This window comes from Sus scrofa, chromosome 6 (assembly GCF_054392235.1).
Source record: "Sus scrofa isolate SSC_HxYL_T2T_F1_AM1 chromosome 6, Sscrofa_HxYL_maternal_Yorkshire_Landrace_v2.0, whole genome shotgun sequence".
In the NCBI taxonomy this organism is placed as follows: Eukaryota; Metazoa; Chordata; class Mammalia; order Artiodactyla; family Suidae; genus Sus; species Sus scrofa.
The window spans coordinates 93,587,426-93,605,825 of NC_139388.1; the positions used below are offsets into that span (position 1 = coordinate 93,587,426).

The 18,400-nt window shown below is 40.2% G+C and overlaps 1 protein-coding gene across 31 annotated transcripts in view; it reads left to right on the forward strand.

Moving 5' to 3' along the window:
• Nucleotides 1-18,400, forward strand: part of S100PBP (S100P binding protein) — a 41,009-nt gene that overhangs the window by 2,296 nt on the left and 20,313 nt on the right. For 6 of the 31 annotated variants that reach the window (XM_084963710.1, XM_084963706.1, XM_084963712.1 and 3 more), the window contains 5 exons: nucleotides 1,119-1,250; nucleotides 6,105-6,218; nucleotides 6,911-7,749; nucleotides 8,508-8,596; nucleotides 10,112-10,215. In XM_084963710.1, the coding sequence (XP_084819836.1) occupies nucleotides 6,913-7,749; nucleotides 8,508-8,596; nucleotides 10,112-10,215 (1,030 nt within the window). In that variant the 5' untranslated portion in view covers nucleotides 1,119-1,250; nucleotides 6,105-6,218; nucleotides 6,911-6,912. Of the gene's footprint in view, nucleotides 1-1,118; nucleotides 1,251-6,104; nucleotides 6,219-6,910; nucleotides 7,750-8,466; nucleotides 8,597-10,111; nucleotides 10,216-18,400 lie in introns of all 31 variants that reach the window. The other 25 variants (XM_084963708.1, XM_021095824.2, XM_084963709.1 and 22 more) reach the window with 7 other exon arrangements.

Sequence of the window (18,400 nt, forward strand, 5' to 3'; positions counted from 1 at the left end):
AGCCACTACTTATTTAGCTTTTAACATTGTACCTCTACTATGCTAAGTGCTTTATGTGCATGAACTCATTTAATTCTTGTGACAACTTTAATGCGGTAGGTACTATGATGATCCCTATTTTACAAGGGAGGACAGTTGAAACTTCAGATTGTTATCATTGTATCTTTCCCCACTGAGACTTCTTAAATTTTAACACGCTTTTAAAAAAATTATTATTTATTTTGGGCTATGACCATGGCATGTGGAAGTTCCCAACCCTCGCTGCAGTTGCAACCTGTGCCACAGCTGTGGCAACAGCAGATACCTTAGTCAGTGGGTCAGGGATCTGGCAGTGCTCTGAGCTGTGGTATAGGTTGCAGACGTGGCTTGGATCCCGAGTTGCTGTGGCTCCGAAGCAGGCTGGCAGCTGTAGCTTCAATTCAACACCTAGCCTAGGAACTTCCATGTTGCGGGTGCGGCCCTAAAAAAGGCAAAAAAGTAAATAAATAAATAAAAAAAAAAATGACCTTTATAGGGCTTTCATATTGCGGCTCAGCAGTAACGAACCTGCCTATTATCCATGAAGATGCGGGTTTGATCCGTAGGCTCGCTCAGTGGGTTAAGGATCCAGCATTGCCGTGAGCTGGGGTGTGGGTCACAGACTCAGCCCAGATTTGGCATTGCTGTGGCTGTGGTGTAGACCAGCAGCTACAGCTTTGATTTGACCCCTAGCCTGGGAACTTCCATGTGCCGCAGGTGAAGCCCTAAAAAGCAAAAAAAAAAAAAAAAAAAAAAAAAAAAAAAAAATAGCATTTATAAAATAACTGGAAATCTGAACTAAATATTTTATAATAAGGAATTCTTGTTATGTACAGATGAAATGATGTGATGCCTGGGATTTGCTTCAGAATAATCTGGTAAAGGGGGCAGTGGGTGGGACAAGATTAGCAATGGGTTGATAGTTGTTGGGGCTGAGTGATGGGTATGGGGGAATTCATTATACTATTATATGTCGCTTTTCTATGTTTTAAATTATAATAAGTAGTTTTTAAATGAGGAAATAAAATTTTGAAAAGAATGACTTGTGTAAGTTAAAAATTATATGTATATGGTATTGTTTTGCATGCTTTTACTCCTAGACCTTTCAGAACATCCTGTGAGAAGCTCAGAAGAGCCAGCTCTGTGCCTCTGGATGTCAGGTGGCATAGGAAGTGATGTTTTCAGTGGTTGAGAAGAATATTGGTCCTGTGAGTGCACAGTACAGTTTGCAAGTAATGATATTTTTCTTCCAGTGAGATTTGGCCACATTCAGGGGTATTTCTCAGATTATTCCATTCTGCTTGGGAAATCAAGGGAAACCTATGCATAATAAGGTGGCTTAAATTACTTTTGCCAAGAGACCAAAAGCTCTTTTTGATGTCTGCATCCTTCATAAGATCTTAGAGTAGATATTGTATTTAGAAGGCTCTGCTGCTGACTGCCTCTGGGCTAGTCTGTTCACAAGGGTGGTAGGAAAAACGAAAGAAAAATCATTGCCTTTGGAATTAGGCTTGGGTTGGGACCCATTCTAGCATGTAAGCTCTTTGTTCTAGGTTAAACTACTAATGACTCTGAGGTTTAGTTTCCCGAGGGTGAAAATCTATTGAACTCTTCACTAGGTCAAGCAGGTGCTTGGACTGTACCTTTTGGAAGGAGTTGGAGAATGGGGATATGACTCAGAAAGAGCTTCTCAGGAATGCAGCTGCTTAACCCCAGTGCCTATGATACTTATGCTTGACAACCACCAACTTTGTTAAGTGAAAGAAAAGTTTTTCCAAAAGTAAACTTTTTTCTTACTGCTGCCTAAAGAAGTAATTTCACTCTATAAAATAACCCAATCACTGGGCAGAGAAATTACTTTCTCTCTTTTTTTTTTTTTTTTTTTGTCTTTTTGCTATCTCTTTGGGCCGCTCCCACGGCATATGGAGGTTCCCAGGCTAGGGGTCGAATCGGAGCTGTAGCCACCGGCCTACACCAGAGCCACAGCAACACGGGATCTGAGCCACGTCTGCAACCTACACCACAGCTCACGGCAACGCCGGATCGTTAACCCACTGAGCAAGGGCAGGGACCGAACCCGCAACCTCATGGTTCCTAGTCGGATTCGCTAACCACTGCGCCACGACGGGAACTCCAAATTACTTTATTGAGACACCTGCTTCAGTGCCTAGGACTCTCTCACAACAATTACTAGAATATTGGTAAAGTAAGATAAAAAGCCATTGGAGTTCCCTTGTGGCTCAGCAGGTTAAGGATCCAGTGTGGTCACCGCTGTGGCCCTGATTATAGCTGTGGTGCCTGTTTGATCCCTGGCCTGGGAACTTCTGCATGCCATGGGCACAGCCAAAACGAAAACATAAAAACTAATAAAAAAGTCCATAGCAACTCTTAAGTTTAAATATAACAAATAGAGTTATATTGAGGGATTAGAGTTGTAAAATATGTCTCACAGCGCCTAGTTTGTAATGGGTACTTAATATTTCTTCCCATTCTATTCCATCTCATTTCTAAGATCGTATTAAAGTATACAATGTAATGATTTGTTATATGACATTACATTACTTTAAGGTATATAACAATGATTTATATATATATATATATATATATATAGCAAAATAATTGCCACAGTAAGTAACATACATCACCTCACATAGTTAGAAATTTTTTTTTTAGTGATGAGAACTTTTAAGATCTCTTGGCAACTTTAAAAAATATAGTATTGGGAGTTCCTGTCATGGCGTGGCGGAAACGAATCTGACTAGGAACCATGAGGTTTTGGGTTCGATTCCTGGTCTCGCTCAGTGGGTTAAGGATCTGGCATTGCTGTGACCTGTGGTGTAGGTCGAAGACGCCGCTCGGATCTAGCGTTGCTGTGTTCTGGTGTAGGCTAGTGGCCAGCTCCGACTGGACCCCTAGCCTGGGAACCTCCACATACCGGGGGTGTGCCCTTTAAAGACAAATAAATAAATAAATAAATAATATAGTATTGTTAACTATAATCATCACACTATATATTACATAGGTCCCTTCTAATTCTAAAACCTTTAATCCTTCCCATTTCCTTCTCTTTCTCTAGGACTTTATTTTCCATACCATTTTGTATTTTCTCATATTGGTGCTTAACATTCAGTGTTGTCTCCCTAGGAAGATTATACATTCCTTGAGGGTGGAAATCATATCTTTATTTCTTAGAAATCATATAGAGGCATATTATCTAGCTCAGTGCTGTGTGATGAAGGTAGTTGAGAAAATGTATTCTGAAAGAATGCATGAACCAAACCTAAAATTCAGGGTGCAGTATGGGGCGGAAATTCACAGTGAAAAAGCCACAAGAATTTTGCAAATTTTGGAGTTCACTGTTCAGGCATTTCTTATAGCTTCTCAGATGTTGACATGTGATAGATGAATATCAACTTTCTATCACCTTTGCCATCTAGAAAATAATTATATAGTAGGTCCATTATTAGCTACTTAAGAACTAGGTTTTTTTTTTTGTTTTGTTTTGTCTTTTTGCTATTTATTTGGGCTGCTCCCGCGGCATATGGAGGTTCCCAGGCTAGGGGTCGAATCGGAGCTGTAGCCCCCGGCCTACGCCAGAGCCAGAGCAATGCAGGATCCGAGCCGTGTCTGCAACCTACACCACAGCTCACGGCAACGCCAGATCGTTAACCCACTGAGCAAGGGCAGGGACCGAACCCGCACTAGTCAGATTCATTTCCACTGAGTCATGACGGGAACACCAGTATTTTACTTTTTTACTTGAATATTTACATATTATTTGTACAATTAAAACCTAGTTCTTGGAGTTCCCGTCGTGGCACAGTGGTTAACGAATCCGACTAGGAACCATGAGGTTGCAGGTTCGATCCCTGGCCTTGCTCAGTGGGTTAAGGATCCAGCATTGACCTGAGCTGTGGTGTAGGTTGCAGACGCGGCTCAGATCCCACGTGGCTGTGGCTCTGGCATAGGCTGGTGGCTACAGCTCCAGTTGGACCTCTAGCCTGGGAACCTCCATATGCCATGGGAGCAGCCCTAGAAAAGGCAAAGACAAAAAAATAAGCACAAAACATCATGGGTACAATATATCATGTGGAAAAAACATGTGAAAATAAGATTCAGTACAAAGCATCTTGTGGTTAGCTAATCTTTAACAGTTAAAAAGGTTACAGACATAAGAATTTACAAATCTTGTTTTTAGATTAGTGCTTATCTTCAAAGTGTCATAGGAAGACAGTATGAGAAAATATTAATCAACTTTTTTTTTTTTTTTTCCTCTTTAGGGCCACACCCGCGACATACGGAGGTTCCCAGACTAGGGGTCGAGTCAGAGCTACAGCTGGCGGTCTACACCACAGTCACAGCAATGCCAGATCTGAGCTGCATCTGTGACCTACACCACAGCTCACAGCAACACCAGATCCTTAGCCCACTGAGCGAGGCCAGAGGCCAGGGATCGAACCCACAACCTCATGGTTGCTAGTCAGATTCGTTAACCACTGAGCCACGACAGGAACTCCTAAATCAACTGTAATTAACTAAAACTTAAAAGTCTCTTAGAAGATCAGAGGCAACTGATTATGTCTTTTTAATCATGAATAATATATGTCTAACCTTGTCTTAAATCTGTAGTACATCCCAACTTCTAAAGCTTACGGTTGATTATAACTAGTTAATGGATAAATGCTATATATTTAACTGAATTGAAATTTTTTTTTTTTTTTTGGCTTTTTGCCATTTCTTGGGCCGCTCCCGCGGCATATGGAGGTTCCCAGGCTAGGGGTCTCATTGGAGCTGTAACTGCCAGCCTATGCCAGAGCCACAGCAACGCTGGATCTGAGCCGCGTCTGCAACCTACACCACAGCTCACGGCAACGCCGGATCGTTAACCCACTGAGCAAGGGCAGGGATCGAACCCGCAACCTCATGGTCCCTAGTTGGATTCGTTAACCACTGCGCCACGACGGGAACTCCTGAATTGAATTTGAATGGGGAAAATCCATTTAGGGTGAAGTTTTTATTATTATTGTTTCAATTTTATTAGGTCACAAATCAGTAAGAAAAACAAATAATAGTAAAGACTAAGGGAGGACTGGGTAACAAGTGAAAAACAGGAAAAACTAAGTCACCCAAGGAACAATCCACATTTTGGGGCACAAACATGGACATTGTTCTCGGGAAAAACCCCAGTCCCCTCTATCGTGTAAACAGGAGAGCCATATGTTTTATGGTCAGTTCTTGGAGAGGAACCGTTCAGGCAGGCCCTTTTCCTTAACAGAAGCCCATCCTCAGATTTACACGGTGCAGGTGAGCTCCCTCTCTCTGTCAGGACCTTGCCCTAGGGCCTACACCGTTACGCAAGCTTACTTTCCTTGGTTTCCTGCATCTCCTTGGCTCCCTGGCCTTGCTCAGTGGGTTAAGGATCTGACATTGCTGTGACCTGTGGTGTAGGTCGCAGATGCAGCTTTGCGACCTACACTGGCATTGCAGTGGCTGTGGTGTAACTGGATCCCCCCACAGGTTATAACAGTTACCAGTTTTGTGTTGTATTTTTCCAGACCTGTTATTTGTATTTATGTATGTATTGAAAATGAGAGTTTTGTATGTATGATCATGCTTATAACTTTTAGATCTTGGTGGAATCTTAGACATTGCCTAATCCCCATTCTCCATTCCTTCCCCATTAAAAAAAAAAAAAAAATTTGTATCTCTTCCCCATTTTATAGATGAGGAAACAAGTCCCGGTTAAGTGGCATGCCCCAATTATCACAGCTAGTTCATGACAGAACCAGGACCACAGCCCAGGTCTTTGGACTCCCCAAGACAGTATTCATCTTACTGGAGCAAATTATATTCTTAAGAAAGTATAAATTATTGGGAAGACAAAACTAGTTCCTTAGTTGCATAAGTTTTCTTCTAAAGATTTTTCTTTGATGTTCTTGACTCGAAATCCAACTTTCTGGTATTTAAAAAAAAAAATGAAGATCAAAATTAATACATGGAGCACCTTAAAGCATAATGCAGTTGACTTTGTAATTAGCAGAGTTGAAAGTGATGAGAAGATCCTCTAATTTTCTTTGTGCCTGCAGGAAGGTGGGAGTCAATCATTTTGACAAGTCTCCTGAAAGGAACAGCTAGCAGGAGCTGAACCCTTTTTCCATCTGGTCTCGTGGCAAAGGCAGAGATCACTGCAGCTCTACACAGTATGAAAGACAATTCTTTATCTTCTTGTATGCTTAAGGCCTTTTTTAAACTTTATTTTAAAAGTAATACATGTTTTTTAAAAAGTATAAACCAAAAACCCAAACATTTTACATATGTATTTGTTTTGTTTGATATTATTATTCCATGATAGTGTATGCAGGTCTACTTCATTGTGTTTTTAAACAGTTGTAAAGTGTTCCGTAGCGTGAATGTACATTGATTTTACTGAATAGTTCTGGTGATGTACATTTATGTTGTTTCCAGTATTTGGATATTTTGAATAATGATGCTTTGAACATCCTTGTAAATCTATCCTTGTGACTTTGTACAGGTACTTCTGCAAGATAAATTTCTAGAAGTGAAATTGCTATTACCAAATTACTCTCCGCAAAATACTGTACTGACTTATACTCTCACTGACAGTGTATGAGGATACTTGTTTCTTACATTTTTACCAACCTAGATTATTGTGTCATCTTAATTTTTCTCAATTTGATAAGGAAAAAGTATCTCATTGTTATATCGTTCCCATGAATCTGGTAAGGTTAAATATCTTAAAACTATATCTCATGTTAACAAGTCACAGGGCAAAGAATTCGAAATACTAAGACATCAGCACTTTCTAGAGCAGATTGGAGTTGATATAAAGATATTTCCTCTTCCTCAGCAAAACTGCCTCTTATTTCTCCAGGTATGACGTGCTCACTAGTGCCCTCTGAACAGTCTTCTGGTGCCTCTCTCTTGCCTAAAGACAGTGCCCCATTTTCTTGGGGTTCCTTGGATGAAGATGGATTGGATGACTCCTTGCTGGAGCTGTCTGAGGGAGAAGATGATGGCCATTTCAGTTTCACGGAGGAAGAGATTCAGGAGCTCTTGAAAGATGATGACCTATCAAATGAGCACCTTTCTAAGGAAAGAGGGTTGCTTAATGGTGACAACAGGAATGTTGAGAAGGGAGGTAAAGGGAGTCAAATTCTACTTGACACTCCCCACGAGAAAAATTCATTGTACAACTTGGGACCAGTTACTGAGACCCCTGGCCTCTTCAAACTACCTCAACTAAGTACATCAGTTGGTCATGGACCAACTCCTAAACCATTGAACCGACGCTTTGCACTAGAAAAGAATCTTATAAAAGTAACAGTTGCACCATTTGATCCAAGAGTTTGTGATGTTGTACTTGATAAGGACAAGACTGATACATCCAAAGATATTGAAAAACCCTCCTCCCTTGGAGAAGAGATGAGAGAAGATGGTCTTAGTCCAAAGGAGAACACACTTTGCACAGAATCTGAAGGGATCAGCCCCAGTAACTCTGCCTATAATGGGCCCCCATTCCCTTCTTCAAACAATAACTTTCAACAAACTGTCTCTGATAAAAATATACCTGACAATAAGAAACCCACACCTGCATCCTCTCAGATCTTGGACCATTCAGAGACTCCTAATTTGGGGTCATCCTGGAGAAACAGGTCACATAAACCAAATCTTGAAGTGAAGTTTCCGGTTGTTTCCAGTTCATCAAACAAAGTAAGTATATTTTTGTAAAGACAGAGGAATGAAATTATTTTCATTCAGAAGCCATATAGCAGCTTTGTGTTAGATAAATTGAAGTTTGTATCCTGACTAGTACTGTGATCCTGGGCAAATTATTTAGCTTCTCACAATTTTTTTTTTTTCCCTCCCTGCAGTATAAGTTTCTGGGTCAGGGATCAAACCAGAGCCACAGCAGTGACAATGCCAAGTCCTTAACCACTAGGCCAGGGAAGTCCTCTTCACGATTTCTTACCTATAAAATGGGCTAAATAATACTTCACAGTAAAAGTTAATTAAATATTTATAGTAACTGGTACATAATATTAAGTGAATCATTTATTGGATAAAACTAAGATAATAATAATTTTGCTATTATTTCTCCTTTTTTGGGGGTTTCAAGCTAAGTCTTAATCTTGAATTGCCATGCTGTGCATGTTAGATAAACCAGTTCTGAGTCAGCCACTGAAGAGGTGGAAAACCTTGCGCAGTTTACATAATGTCTTTGAGCCTGATTGCCTATCTGTCAAGTGGATATAATTGTCCATACTGCTTAGAGTTTCTTTTTTGTTTTTTTCTTGGGATTACCACCGCTATCTGATTGAAAGCACCTACTTTAGTGTCTGGTACACAGAGGGTTCACAAGTATGTTTAGGTAGACTTTAGTTCAAGAATATTTCCATAAATAATGTTTTCAGTTTTCTTATAACTAAGGGCCATCTTTCCTTCTTCATTCCTTCTGCTCTGAATAAAAGAAGGATGTTCTTGACAAGGATTCTGGGAAGCTGAAGGTCCATGAGAAAAGACTAGGCAAAGTCATTCCTGTTCTGCAAGCCAAAACAAGGTAACAGTATAGTGAAATATTCTGGTTTCTCTTTGTTCTCTTCAATTACTTTCTTCCTTTCCTGAGTTCCTCCTTAGTGTGGGGAAAAAACTCTGCATCAGGGGTAAGCATACTTGAAGTTCTGGAACTAGCAGTAACTGTGTGACCTTGGACAAGTCAAATATTCTCTGAACTCAGTTTCTTTGTCAGTAAAATGAAGCTAATGATGCCTTCTCTGCTGTCTTGGGGTTATTTTGAAGAGGAAAAAGACATATTAGTGAAAGCACTGTATAAATGTATGATTTCTTTTCCTGTGTGTGAGGGAAGCCTGATCATAGATATCATAGGAAGTTAGAATAATTTTGACAAAAATGTTAAGATATAGCTATGTAGAAAAACATTTACTCATCTCTCTCAACTTGCTTATGACTGTCCTTGGGGAAAAAATTTTATAGAGGTTGCAGATTTGGGTCACCTTTTCAGTCTCTTCTCTCGTTGCCAGGAGATGGCAGTGTCTCTCCATGGCCCTTTTCAATTAGCAAGGCTGTATTTTTAGGTTGAGTCAGATTGGTTTCCTTACAATGAGTTAAAAAAAATTTTTTTTTTTTGATTACACAATATTAAGTTTATTTAGCTTTAAATTTTTTTCAATATTGTAGATAGGGCTAAAGTCCTCCTTGACTAACACCTCTAATCTGTTTTCTGGTGGTGTTTTTTTTTTTTCTTTTGGTTACCTAAGGGAACTTTGTGAATTGCTTACAATGGAAGTTATACCAGAGTACACAAGTCAGGCCATTTGGAACAGTAATAAATACACTATCTCATCCACAGACTCCTCGGTACAGTGTAATCGGTATAAGCAAGGACCAGAAATTGTTCTCGTCAAGGTCATCAGTGTTTTAATTGCCAGATCCAGCTGGTTCTCTTTGGTCTTTTATCCTATTCAGTTTTTCTGTGACTCTGAAGTTAGAGCTTATTTCCTAACTAACCTTGAATTACTCAACAGATGCTTTCTCTATGGAGTAGGTAGTCTTTACTTTGCTTCTTTTTTTTTTTTTTTTTGTCTTTTTAGGGCCACACCTGTGGCATATGGAGGTTTCCAGGCTAGGGGTCTATTCACATCTACAGCTGCCAGCCTACACCACAGCCACAGAAATGCCAGATCCGAGCTGTGTCTGTGACGTACACCACAGCTCACAGCAACACCGGATCCTCAACCCACTGAGTGAAGCCAGGTATCGAACCCACAACCTCATGGTTCCTAGCTGGATTTGTTTCCGCTGCACCAGGACGGGAACTCCCACTTTGTTTCTTATCAAGAGGTTGTAGCTGTTTCTTTTTTCTCTCAAGTTCATACTTGATTTCAGCTTCATACTATGTGAATAACAGTGTCTTTTTGTCATGGGATCTTAGAGAGTATTTTGCTTCTGAGAGTTAGGTCTTCTCACCCATCAGCAGTATGACTTCTGTGTACAAAGCACTGTACTGATGGTTCTAACGGATTGTTTTTCTTCCTTCTGGTTTGCTTTGTTCAAGGACTAATGTTCCGACGTCTTCACCATCAGATCTAGAAAAGCAGAAGCAAAGTTATCTCCGGAATGTCATAGCTCATATAGAAGACCCAGTGGACTCCAACCAAGGTAACATAGTAACCAAAGAATTGCATGTAAAAGATGTGGTAGGACTTTTTTTTTCTAGGGGTGGAATTGGAGCTGTAGCCACCAGCCTACACCATAGCCACAGCAATGCCAGATCCAAGCCATGTCTGTGACTTACACCACAGCTCGTGGCAATGCTGGATCCTTAACCCACTTCGAGAGGCCAGGGATGGAACCTGCATCCTCATGGATCCTAGTCAGATTTGTTTTTGCTGAGCCACAATGGGAACTCCGAATTTTCTTAAATTGGTGAGAAAGATAACTTCCTTTACCCCAAGATATTCACCTCAAGGGATAGCCTAACCAGATAATCATCAAGATGGTTTGGCTAATCAGTATCAGAGAGGGGTCAAAGGAGACTCATACTAGTACATGAAAAGTATAACCAGACTGGTTATATAGTTGAAGGCTGTAATTAGACCTTTTTTGCTTCAGATTTTTTTGTCTGAAAAATAGTAGAAGTGGATGACTAGGCACTGCTTAGTAATCACTATTTTTTTATTTGAAATTATTTTCCCTGTTGCCTTCAGCATTTAAATGTAGAGGAGGGGAGTTCCTGTCGTGGCGCAGTGGTTAACAAATCCGACTAGGAACCATGAGGTTGCGGGTTTGATCCCTCGCCTTGCTCAGTGGGTTAATGATCCGGCATTGCCGTGAGCTGTGGTGTAGGTTGCAGACGCGGCTTGGATCCCAAGTTGCTGTGGCTCTGGCGTAGGCTAGTGGCTACAGCTCCGATTCGACCCCTAGCCTGGGAACCTCCATATGCCGTGGGAGCCGCCCAAGAAGTAGCAAAAAAAAAGACAAAAAATAAATGTAGAGGAGGGCATTTCAAGTACCATCTTGCATCTTGGCATCTGAATTAAAGCTCTTGAAAGGTTTTGACGACCTTCCAGTTCCTTCAGTCTGAGTTTTCCCTGGTTCACTAATAGCTATTACAAACAAAATGGCTAGATTCTTTCTCCAGCCCTCAAGAGACTATAGTCCATGTTATTATTTATCCTGAACTATTGGCTGATGGGGAAAACCCCTGAAGGGAAACTTGTGAGCTGTACTGCAGTTGTAGAGGTTAGAAAATATTGATAAAAAATTCCTTCTCATAAAAATAACTTCATATTCTGTTACCTTTAGCTTCTTTCTCTATTCATTCAGCAAACCTTTCTTGAGTACTTGCAGTGATGCTCGGTTTGAAGATTAGGAATTGGAAAGGTAAAGAGAAGTAAGGTAGAGTCTTGGACCTCTGGGAATTGATAGTCCAGAGAGGAAAGGTAATTACACTGCAGTATTGACTAATGCTCTGGTAGAATTATGTATAAAGTGCAGTGGGAGCAGGGAAGGAGCCCTTCTGTTTGTGTCCGGGGAGAGTGGATGATAGGGAAGGAGGATGCCCTCCGTAGGCTCCACAGAGAAGATAATTTAGTTCAGTTACTCTAAGATCTATTGTAAATCAGTAGGGAGGGTTTTAGAAGAATTTTTGGCCAAAGATCAAAGGAGAACTCCTCTTTCTTTGACACATCTTGAATTATTCAGATGTTTTCTTTTTTGTTTCGTAAGGCTATGAGTGAAAGGTTTAGAACTCTGAGATATCAGCCAGAAGAATTTTTTACTCCAGGTTCTTTTATTTTTTACTCGAAAATTTCATGGAGGCAGTCAAATACTACTCATACTGATTGCTCAGCCCTCTGCTTATGAGATCCCTTTGCTTGAACTATTTTATTAAATTATTTTAAAGGACTTGTGGAACTAGAGACACCCCCACCCTATCCCTGCCATCATTGGAGGGGCAAATTTTTAAAAGTTTGTTTGTCTTCAGCCTCTGTGGAAGAGACTTGATCGTTACTTTTCCTCTATGAAGTAACTTTGTTTTATATCTTAGGCAGTTGACAGTGATGATATCCTGTCACATTTTCCTTTCTCACTTGGGACAGTTAGAAAAGAAAATTTCATAAGAAAAGCAATGAAAACTGGTCATATCATCGCTTCTTTTTCAGTCCCTTCCTCATTCATCAGTCCCTCTTCCATTTTATCATAACAATCTATATCCCCTAAGGAACAGTTAGAGTAACTAGTATAGAGGGAAGTCAGCTTACTTACTCTAGGTAAAGGGAGAACAAAGTCTGGTCTAGACTCAACTTCTGGGTACATATCCTAGCACCACTGCTATCTGGTGTTGTGACCTTGAGCCAATAAAAAACTAAGTTTTCTCATTTATAAAATGGAGATTATAATGAAGCTTAATTTATATGAAAATTACACATTTAGGTCATAGTATAATGCATAGAATAGTATCTAGCCCCAGCAGCTAATATTTATTGAATATTTACTATTATTGGCAAGAAAGTGTATCGTCTCATATTGAAGTTTTTATAGGTAAAATAGTGTGATGTCAGGAGTTTATTTTTTTTTATTTTTTAATTTTTTTGTCTTTTTGCTATTTCTTTGGGCCGCTCCCGCGGCATATGGAGGTTCCCAGGCTAGGGGTCCAATCGGAGCTGTAGTCACTGGCCTACGCCAGAGCCACAGCAACGCGGGATCCGAGCCACATCTGCAACCTACACCACAGCTCACGGCAACGCCGGATCGTTAACCCACTGAGCAAGGGCAGGGACCGAACCCACAACCTCATGGTTCCTAGTCGGATTCGTTAACCACTGCACCACGACGGGAACTCCCAGGTGTTTATTTTTAAATCTAAAAACAAACCAGAAAAACCCAACCTGGAAAATTAGAGAAAACAAATTTACAAAAATGTTAATAAATGAAGCTGGGTGATGGGGAGTGAGCTCATTATACTCTTCGCTACTTCTGTGTATATTTGAAAATTTCCGTAACAGGTTGCTTTTTTTTTTAAGTGCATCTTTTTGGGGATTCCTTTTTGACATCTAAGAATTTTCAACATTACCAGTTCCTCTAAAATTTTCTTTTCTGTCTTCCAGGAACCTAGTGTGATACTTAAGTTCTGTGTCACTTTCCACTGCCCAGTGTTCATACATATAAAATTTAAAGATTTTATATACCATATTGCAGGTGGGATGTGGCTATATTCTTCATCTCTTTTTTCTTTATGTATGAATTACAGGGTAGCCAAAAGCAAAAAGAAGGAGCACAGTGCCTCCTGCTCTTCTTTTTGAGATGTTTAGTGCTGTTTCACTTTGGAAAAGTGTTGACTCCTCAGGGTCCTTGTTAGACACAGAGAAATTAATAGGGGACATGTTCAAAATTAGTTCCTCTCAATTCAATTTGAATTTTCTCCATTAGGTTAATTGTCTTTTTTCACCTTGTCAAGTAATGTGTATACAATTGATATAGAATGCAAAAATGTAAATCATCCTTTAACCCCATTATTCTTATGTAGATATGTCTTTTTGGTACCACATAAGTCTTTACAAAGAAATATCAACCACTTCCTTCCTGACATCCGAGCTAATAGAGAACTTTATATGGGATTATAAATCCTTAGAGTAGAAAGAGACTGTTAAGATCTTCTTAAATCTGTTCCATATATCTTTGCCAAGTGACTATTCAGTCTTTGCTTAGATTTCCCCCCCCCACTAGAGTTCTAAACTCTACCTCATGAAGTAGGCCTTTCGTTGCTTAGAAAATTCTACTTGTTAGAAAGTTAGTCTTACATCGAGCCAAAGCGTGCTTCCTTTTAATTTCGAGTGGTAGTTTCTAGTTCTGCCCTAGGATCACAAAAAATAACTACTCTCTTCCATTTACTTAATGTATTTAGGGACCTTTCCATGTTAAATACCTCAAATTAAGATTTTTAATCATTACAAAGTATCATACTTTATTATTCAATCTTGGATAATTAGGTTTTATATATATGTGTGTGTGTATATATATATATACACACACACATATATATATGTATATCCCTTTTCATTAGTAATGCTTCAGTGAAATTCTGGTCCATAAATGTTTATGTCCAACTCTTATTTCTATAGGATGAATGCCTAGAAGTGGAATTGCTGGGTAAAGTATTAAACATTTTTAAAACTTTTATTACATGTTACCAGATTGTCCTGCCCTCCAAAATTGTATTGATTTTTGCCACCGATTTGTTAGGTAAATTTTCACATTTTGCTTTAATAATTAGTGAGGTTGAACATTTTTTATATGTTTATTGGCAATTCACATTTAATCATAATTTTTAAAAATCATTTAATATGTAGTCCATATTCCAATTTCCCCAGTTTTCCCAAAAGTGTCTTCTTGTAAATTGTTTAAACAGGATCTAATCAAGGTATATGTGTTATCTTGTAATACATTAAGAGAGACTAAGGAATTATTGTCTCCTTGGTCTCTCTTAATCTAGGTCACCTGTTTTGTAGATTGTCTCACATTCTGAATTATGTCTGATTGTTTCCTTGTAGTGGTGTTTAACTTGTTCCTCCATCCCCTGTATTTCCTGTAAACTGGAAGTTGGATCTAGAGGAGGAATTAGATTCAGACTAAGCATTTCATAAAAGATGGAATAATTCATAGGTACCATTGTGTATTCACCCCGGATCAAGTTAGGAGGCACCACCTGATGACAGATTATTCCACTAGTAGTGATGCTAAATTTGATCACTCTGTTAAAAAGTTAACTGCCTGGAGATCCCATTGTGGCTCAGTGGTTAACGAATCAGACTAGGAACCACAAGGTTGCGGGTTCAATCCCTGGCCTTGCTCAGTGGGTTAAGGATCGGGCGTTGCCATGAGCTGTGGAGCTGGAATCCTGTGTTGCTGTGGCTGTGGCGTAGGCTGGCAGCTACAGCTCCGATTGGACCCCTAGCCTGGGAACCTCCATATGCTGCAGGAGCAGCCCTAGAAAAGGCAAAAAGACAAAAAAAAAAAAAAAAAAAAAAAGTTAACTGCCTGGAGTTCTCGTCGTGGCGCAGTGGTTAACGAATCCGACTAGGAACCATGAGTTTGTGGGTTCAATCCCTGGCCTTGCTGAGTGGGTTAATGATCCAGCATTGCCGTGAGCTGTGGTGTAGGTCGCAGACTCGGCTCGGATCCCGCATTGCTGTGGCTCTGGCGTAGGCCGGAGACTACAGCTCCGATTGGACCCCTAGCCTGGGAACCTCCATATGCCACGGGAGTGGCCCAAGAAATAGCAAAAAGACAAAAAAAAAAAAAGTTAATTGCCACATCTCTTCATTCTAAGGTGCATTTTCCCCTTTGTAATTACTAAATCATCTGTGGAATGATGTCTTGGTACCATTTGAATATCCTGTCCTTGACAACATTGATCACTTAATGATTTGAGCATTCACTGATCTCTGCCTGAATCAGCTACTACATGGAGAGTTGCATAGAAAATGTTTGTTTTCTTTTTTTCTTGTCTTTTTGTCTTTTTAGGGCCTCACCTGCGGCATATGGAGGTTCCCAGGCTAGGGGGTCTAATCGGAGCTGTAGCCGCCGGCCTACACCACAGCCATAGCAATGCTGGATCTGAGCCACGTCTGTGATCTACACCACAGCTCACGGCAATGCTGGATCCTTAACCCACTGAATAAGGCCAGGGATTGAACCCGCAATCTCATGGTTCCTAGTCGGATTCATTTCCGCTGCACCACGACAGGCACTCCGAAAATGTCTGTTTTCTAAATATACCATTTCTTCTACAATTATTAGCTAGCGTTCTTGTATAAAGATTTTAGTTTTTTCTTTCTTTCTTTTTTTTTTTTTTTAGGGCCACACCCACGGTATATGGAGGTTCTCAGACTGGGTTGAATTGGAGCTGTAGCCACTGGCCTGTGCCACAGCCACAACAATGCCAGATCCGAGCTGCATCTGCGACCTACACCACAGGCAACACTGGATCCTTAACCCACTGAGCAAGGCCAGGGATTGAACCTGTGTCCCCATGGATGCTAGTCAGATTCGTTTCTGTTGAGCCATGATGGGAATTCCCAGTTTTGTTGTTTTGATTTTTAAATTTTTTGGGGTGGCTGTGCCCATGGCATGTGGAAATTCCTAGGCCAGAGATGGAACCTGCACCACAGTAGTGACAACACTGGATTCTTAATCTACTGCACCACCAGGGAACTCCCAGCCATTTTTAAGTGTACAGTTCAGTTTTGTTCAGTTTATTCACATTGTTGTGAAACAGATATCTAGAACTTTATCTTGCAGATCTCAAATTCTATACCCATTAGAAAATAACTAGGCTTCCAACCTCCCAAAGCCCCTGGTAACTACCATTCTACTTTGTTTCTATGAATTTGACTACTTTAGATACCTCATATATGTGGAATCATACAGTACTTGTCTTTTTGTGACGGTTTATTTAACTTAGCATAATGTCCTCCACGTTCATCCATGGTGTAACATGTGCCAAAATTTCCTTCCTTGTTATGGCCAAATAATATTCCACTGCATGTACATACCATATTTAGCTTATCCTTTCATCCGTTGATAGACACTTGGGTTGCTTCCACCTCTTGCCTGTTCAAAATAGTGCTGCTATGAACATGTGTTTAACAGATATCTCTTCAAGACCCTGCTTTCAATTCTTTTGGATATGTACCCAAAAGTAGGATTGCTGGTAGTTCTATTTTAATTTTTTTTTTCTGGTCTCATCCATGGCATCTGGAAGTTCCTGGGCCAGGGATCGAACCTGTGCCACAGCAGCAACCCCAGCGGCTGCAGTGACAACACCAAATCCTTAACCCACTGTGCCATAAAGAAACTCCTAATTTTAATTTTTTGAGGCGTCTCCATACTGTTTAATACAGTGGTTGCACTATTTTAGAATCTCACCAACAATGCACAAGGGTTCCAGTTTCTCTACATCCCCACCAATGCTTATTTCCTGTTTTCTGGTAGTAGCTATCCTAATGAATGTTAAATCAATATTCATTATTTGTATTACAACTAAGTAATATCGTTTACTGCAAGCCAAGTAGTATGCTACTTATAGCTTCATTTTTCTTTCTTGAATTATTTGCTTTTCTGGGGTTGTTAATTACCTCACTTTTGGGATGGAAATTTTCTAAAATTAGGTTGTGATGTTGGTTGTACAAGTATAAATATAATACAATTCATTGAATTACAAAAATTACCTCACTTTCTAAAAACTACAAATGAATTTATCTTTAAATTTTTTACAAATGTGACTTATATCCTTATCAATGTTCCCCTTTCTCTCCCTGCAAATGCTCAAACACACCCAATAATCTGTCAATTCCTGTTTTATTTTTTTCTGGAGACCTTCTTCCTAGAGCCTTCTGTTCTTTTGCTCCAATCTGTACTGTTTGTTCCTCTAGGCCTGCCTCAGGGCTGACATCCCAGTATTTCCCTTTGCTGCCCTTCTGGGTAAAATCCTGTTTCTATTTCTTCCTTGTGTGTGTGTGTGTGTGTGTGTGTGTGTGTGTGTGTCTGCATTCAAGGCATGTGGAAGTTCCTGGGCCAGGGATCGAACCTATGCCATAGCAATGACCTAAGCCACGGCAGTGACAACACTGGATCCTTAATCTGCTGAGACACCGAGGAACTCCCTCTTTATTGATCTGTCTTAGTGGAGAATATCCTCTAAGAATTTCTAAGTAAAAGTATATAAGAGATTCATTTTGGAAGCTCTTGCATATTGGAAAATGTCTTTATTCTATCCTTATACTTAATTAGTGGTTTGATGGAGAATTCTAAATTGAAAAATCGTTTTTGCTCAGAACTTTGTTGTTTTTGTTTTTGGCTTTTCAAGGCCACACCTGCAGCATATGGAAGTTCCCAGGCTAGGGGTCAAATGAGTGCTGCAGCTACAGGCCTACACCACAGCCACAGCAGTGCCCGATCTGAGCCGCATCTGCGACCTCCACTGCAGCTTGGGGCAACATTGGATCCTTAACCCACTGAGCAAAGGCCAGGGATTGAACCCACATCCTCATGGATACTAGTTAGATTCATTTCTGCTGTGCTACAATGGGAACGCCTTTCCTCAGAACTTTGAAGGCATACATCCAGTGTTGACCTTAAGAAGTCTGGTTTTGGAGTTCCTGTTGTGGCTCAGTGGATTAAGAATTGGACATAGTGTCGGTGAGGATGCAGGTTTGATCCCTGGTTTCACTCGGTGGGTTAAGTATTCAGTGTTGCTGCAAGGTGTGGTGTAGGTCGTGGAGGCAGCTTGGATCCAGCGTTGCTGTGGCTGTGGTGTAGGCCTGTAGCAGCACTCATTTGA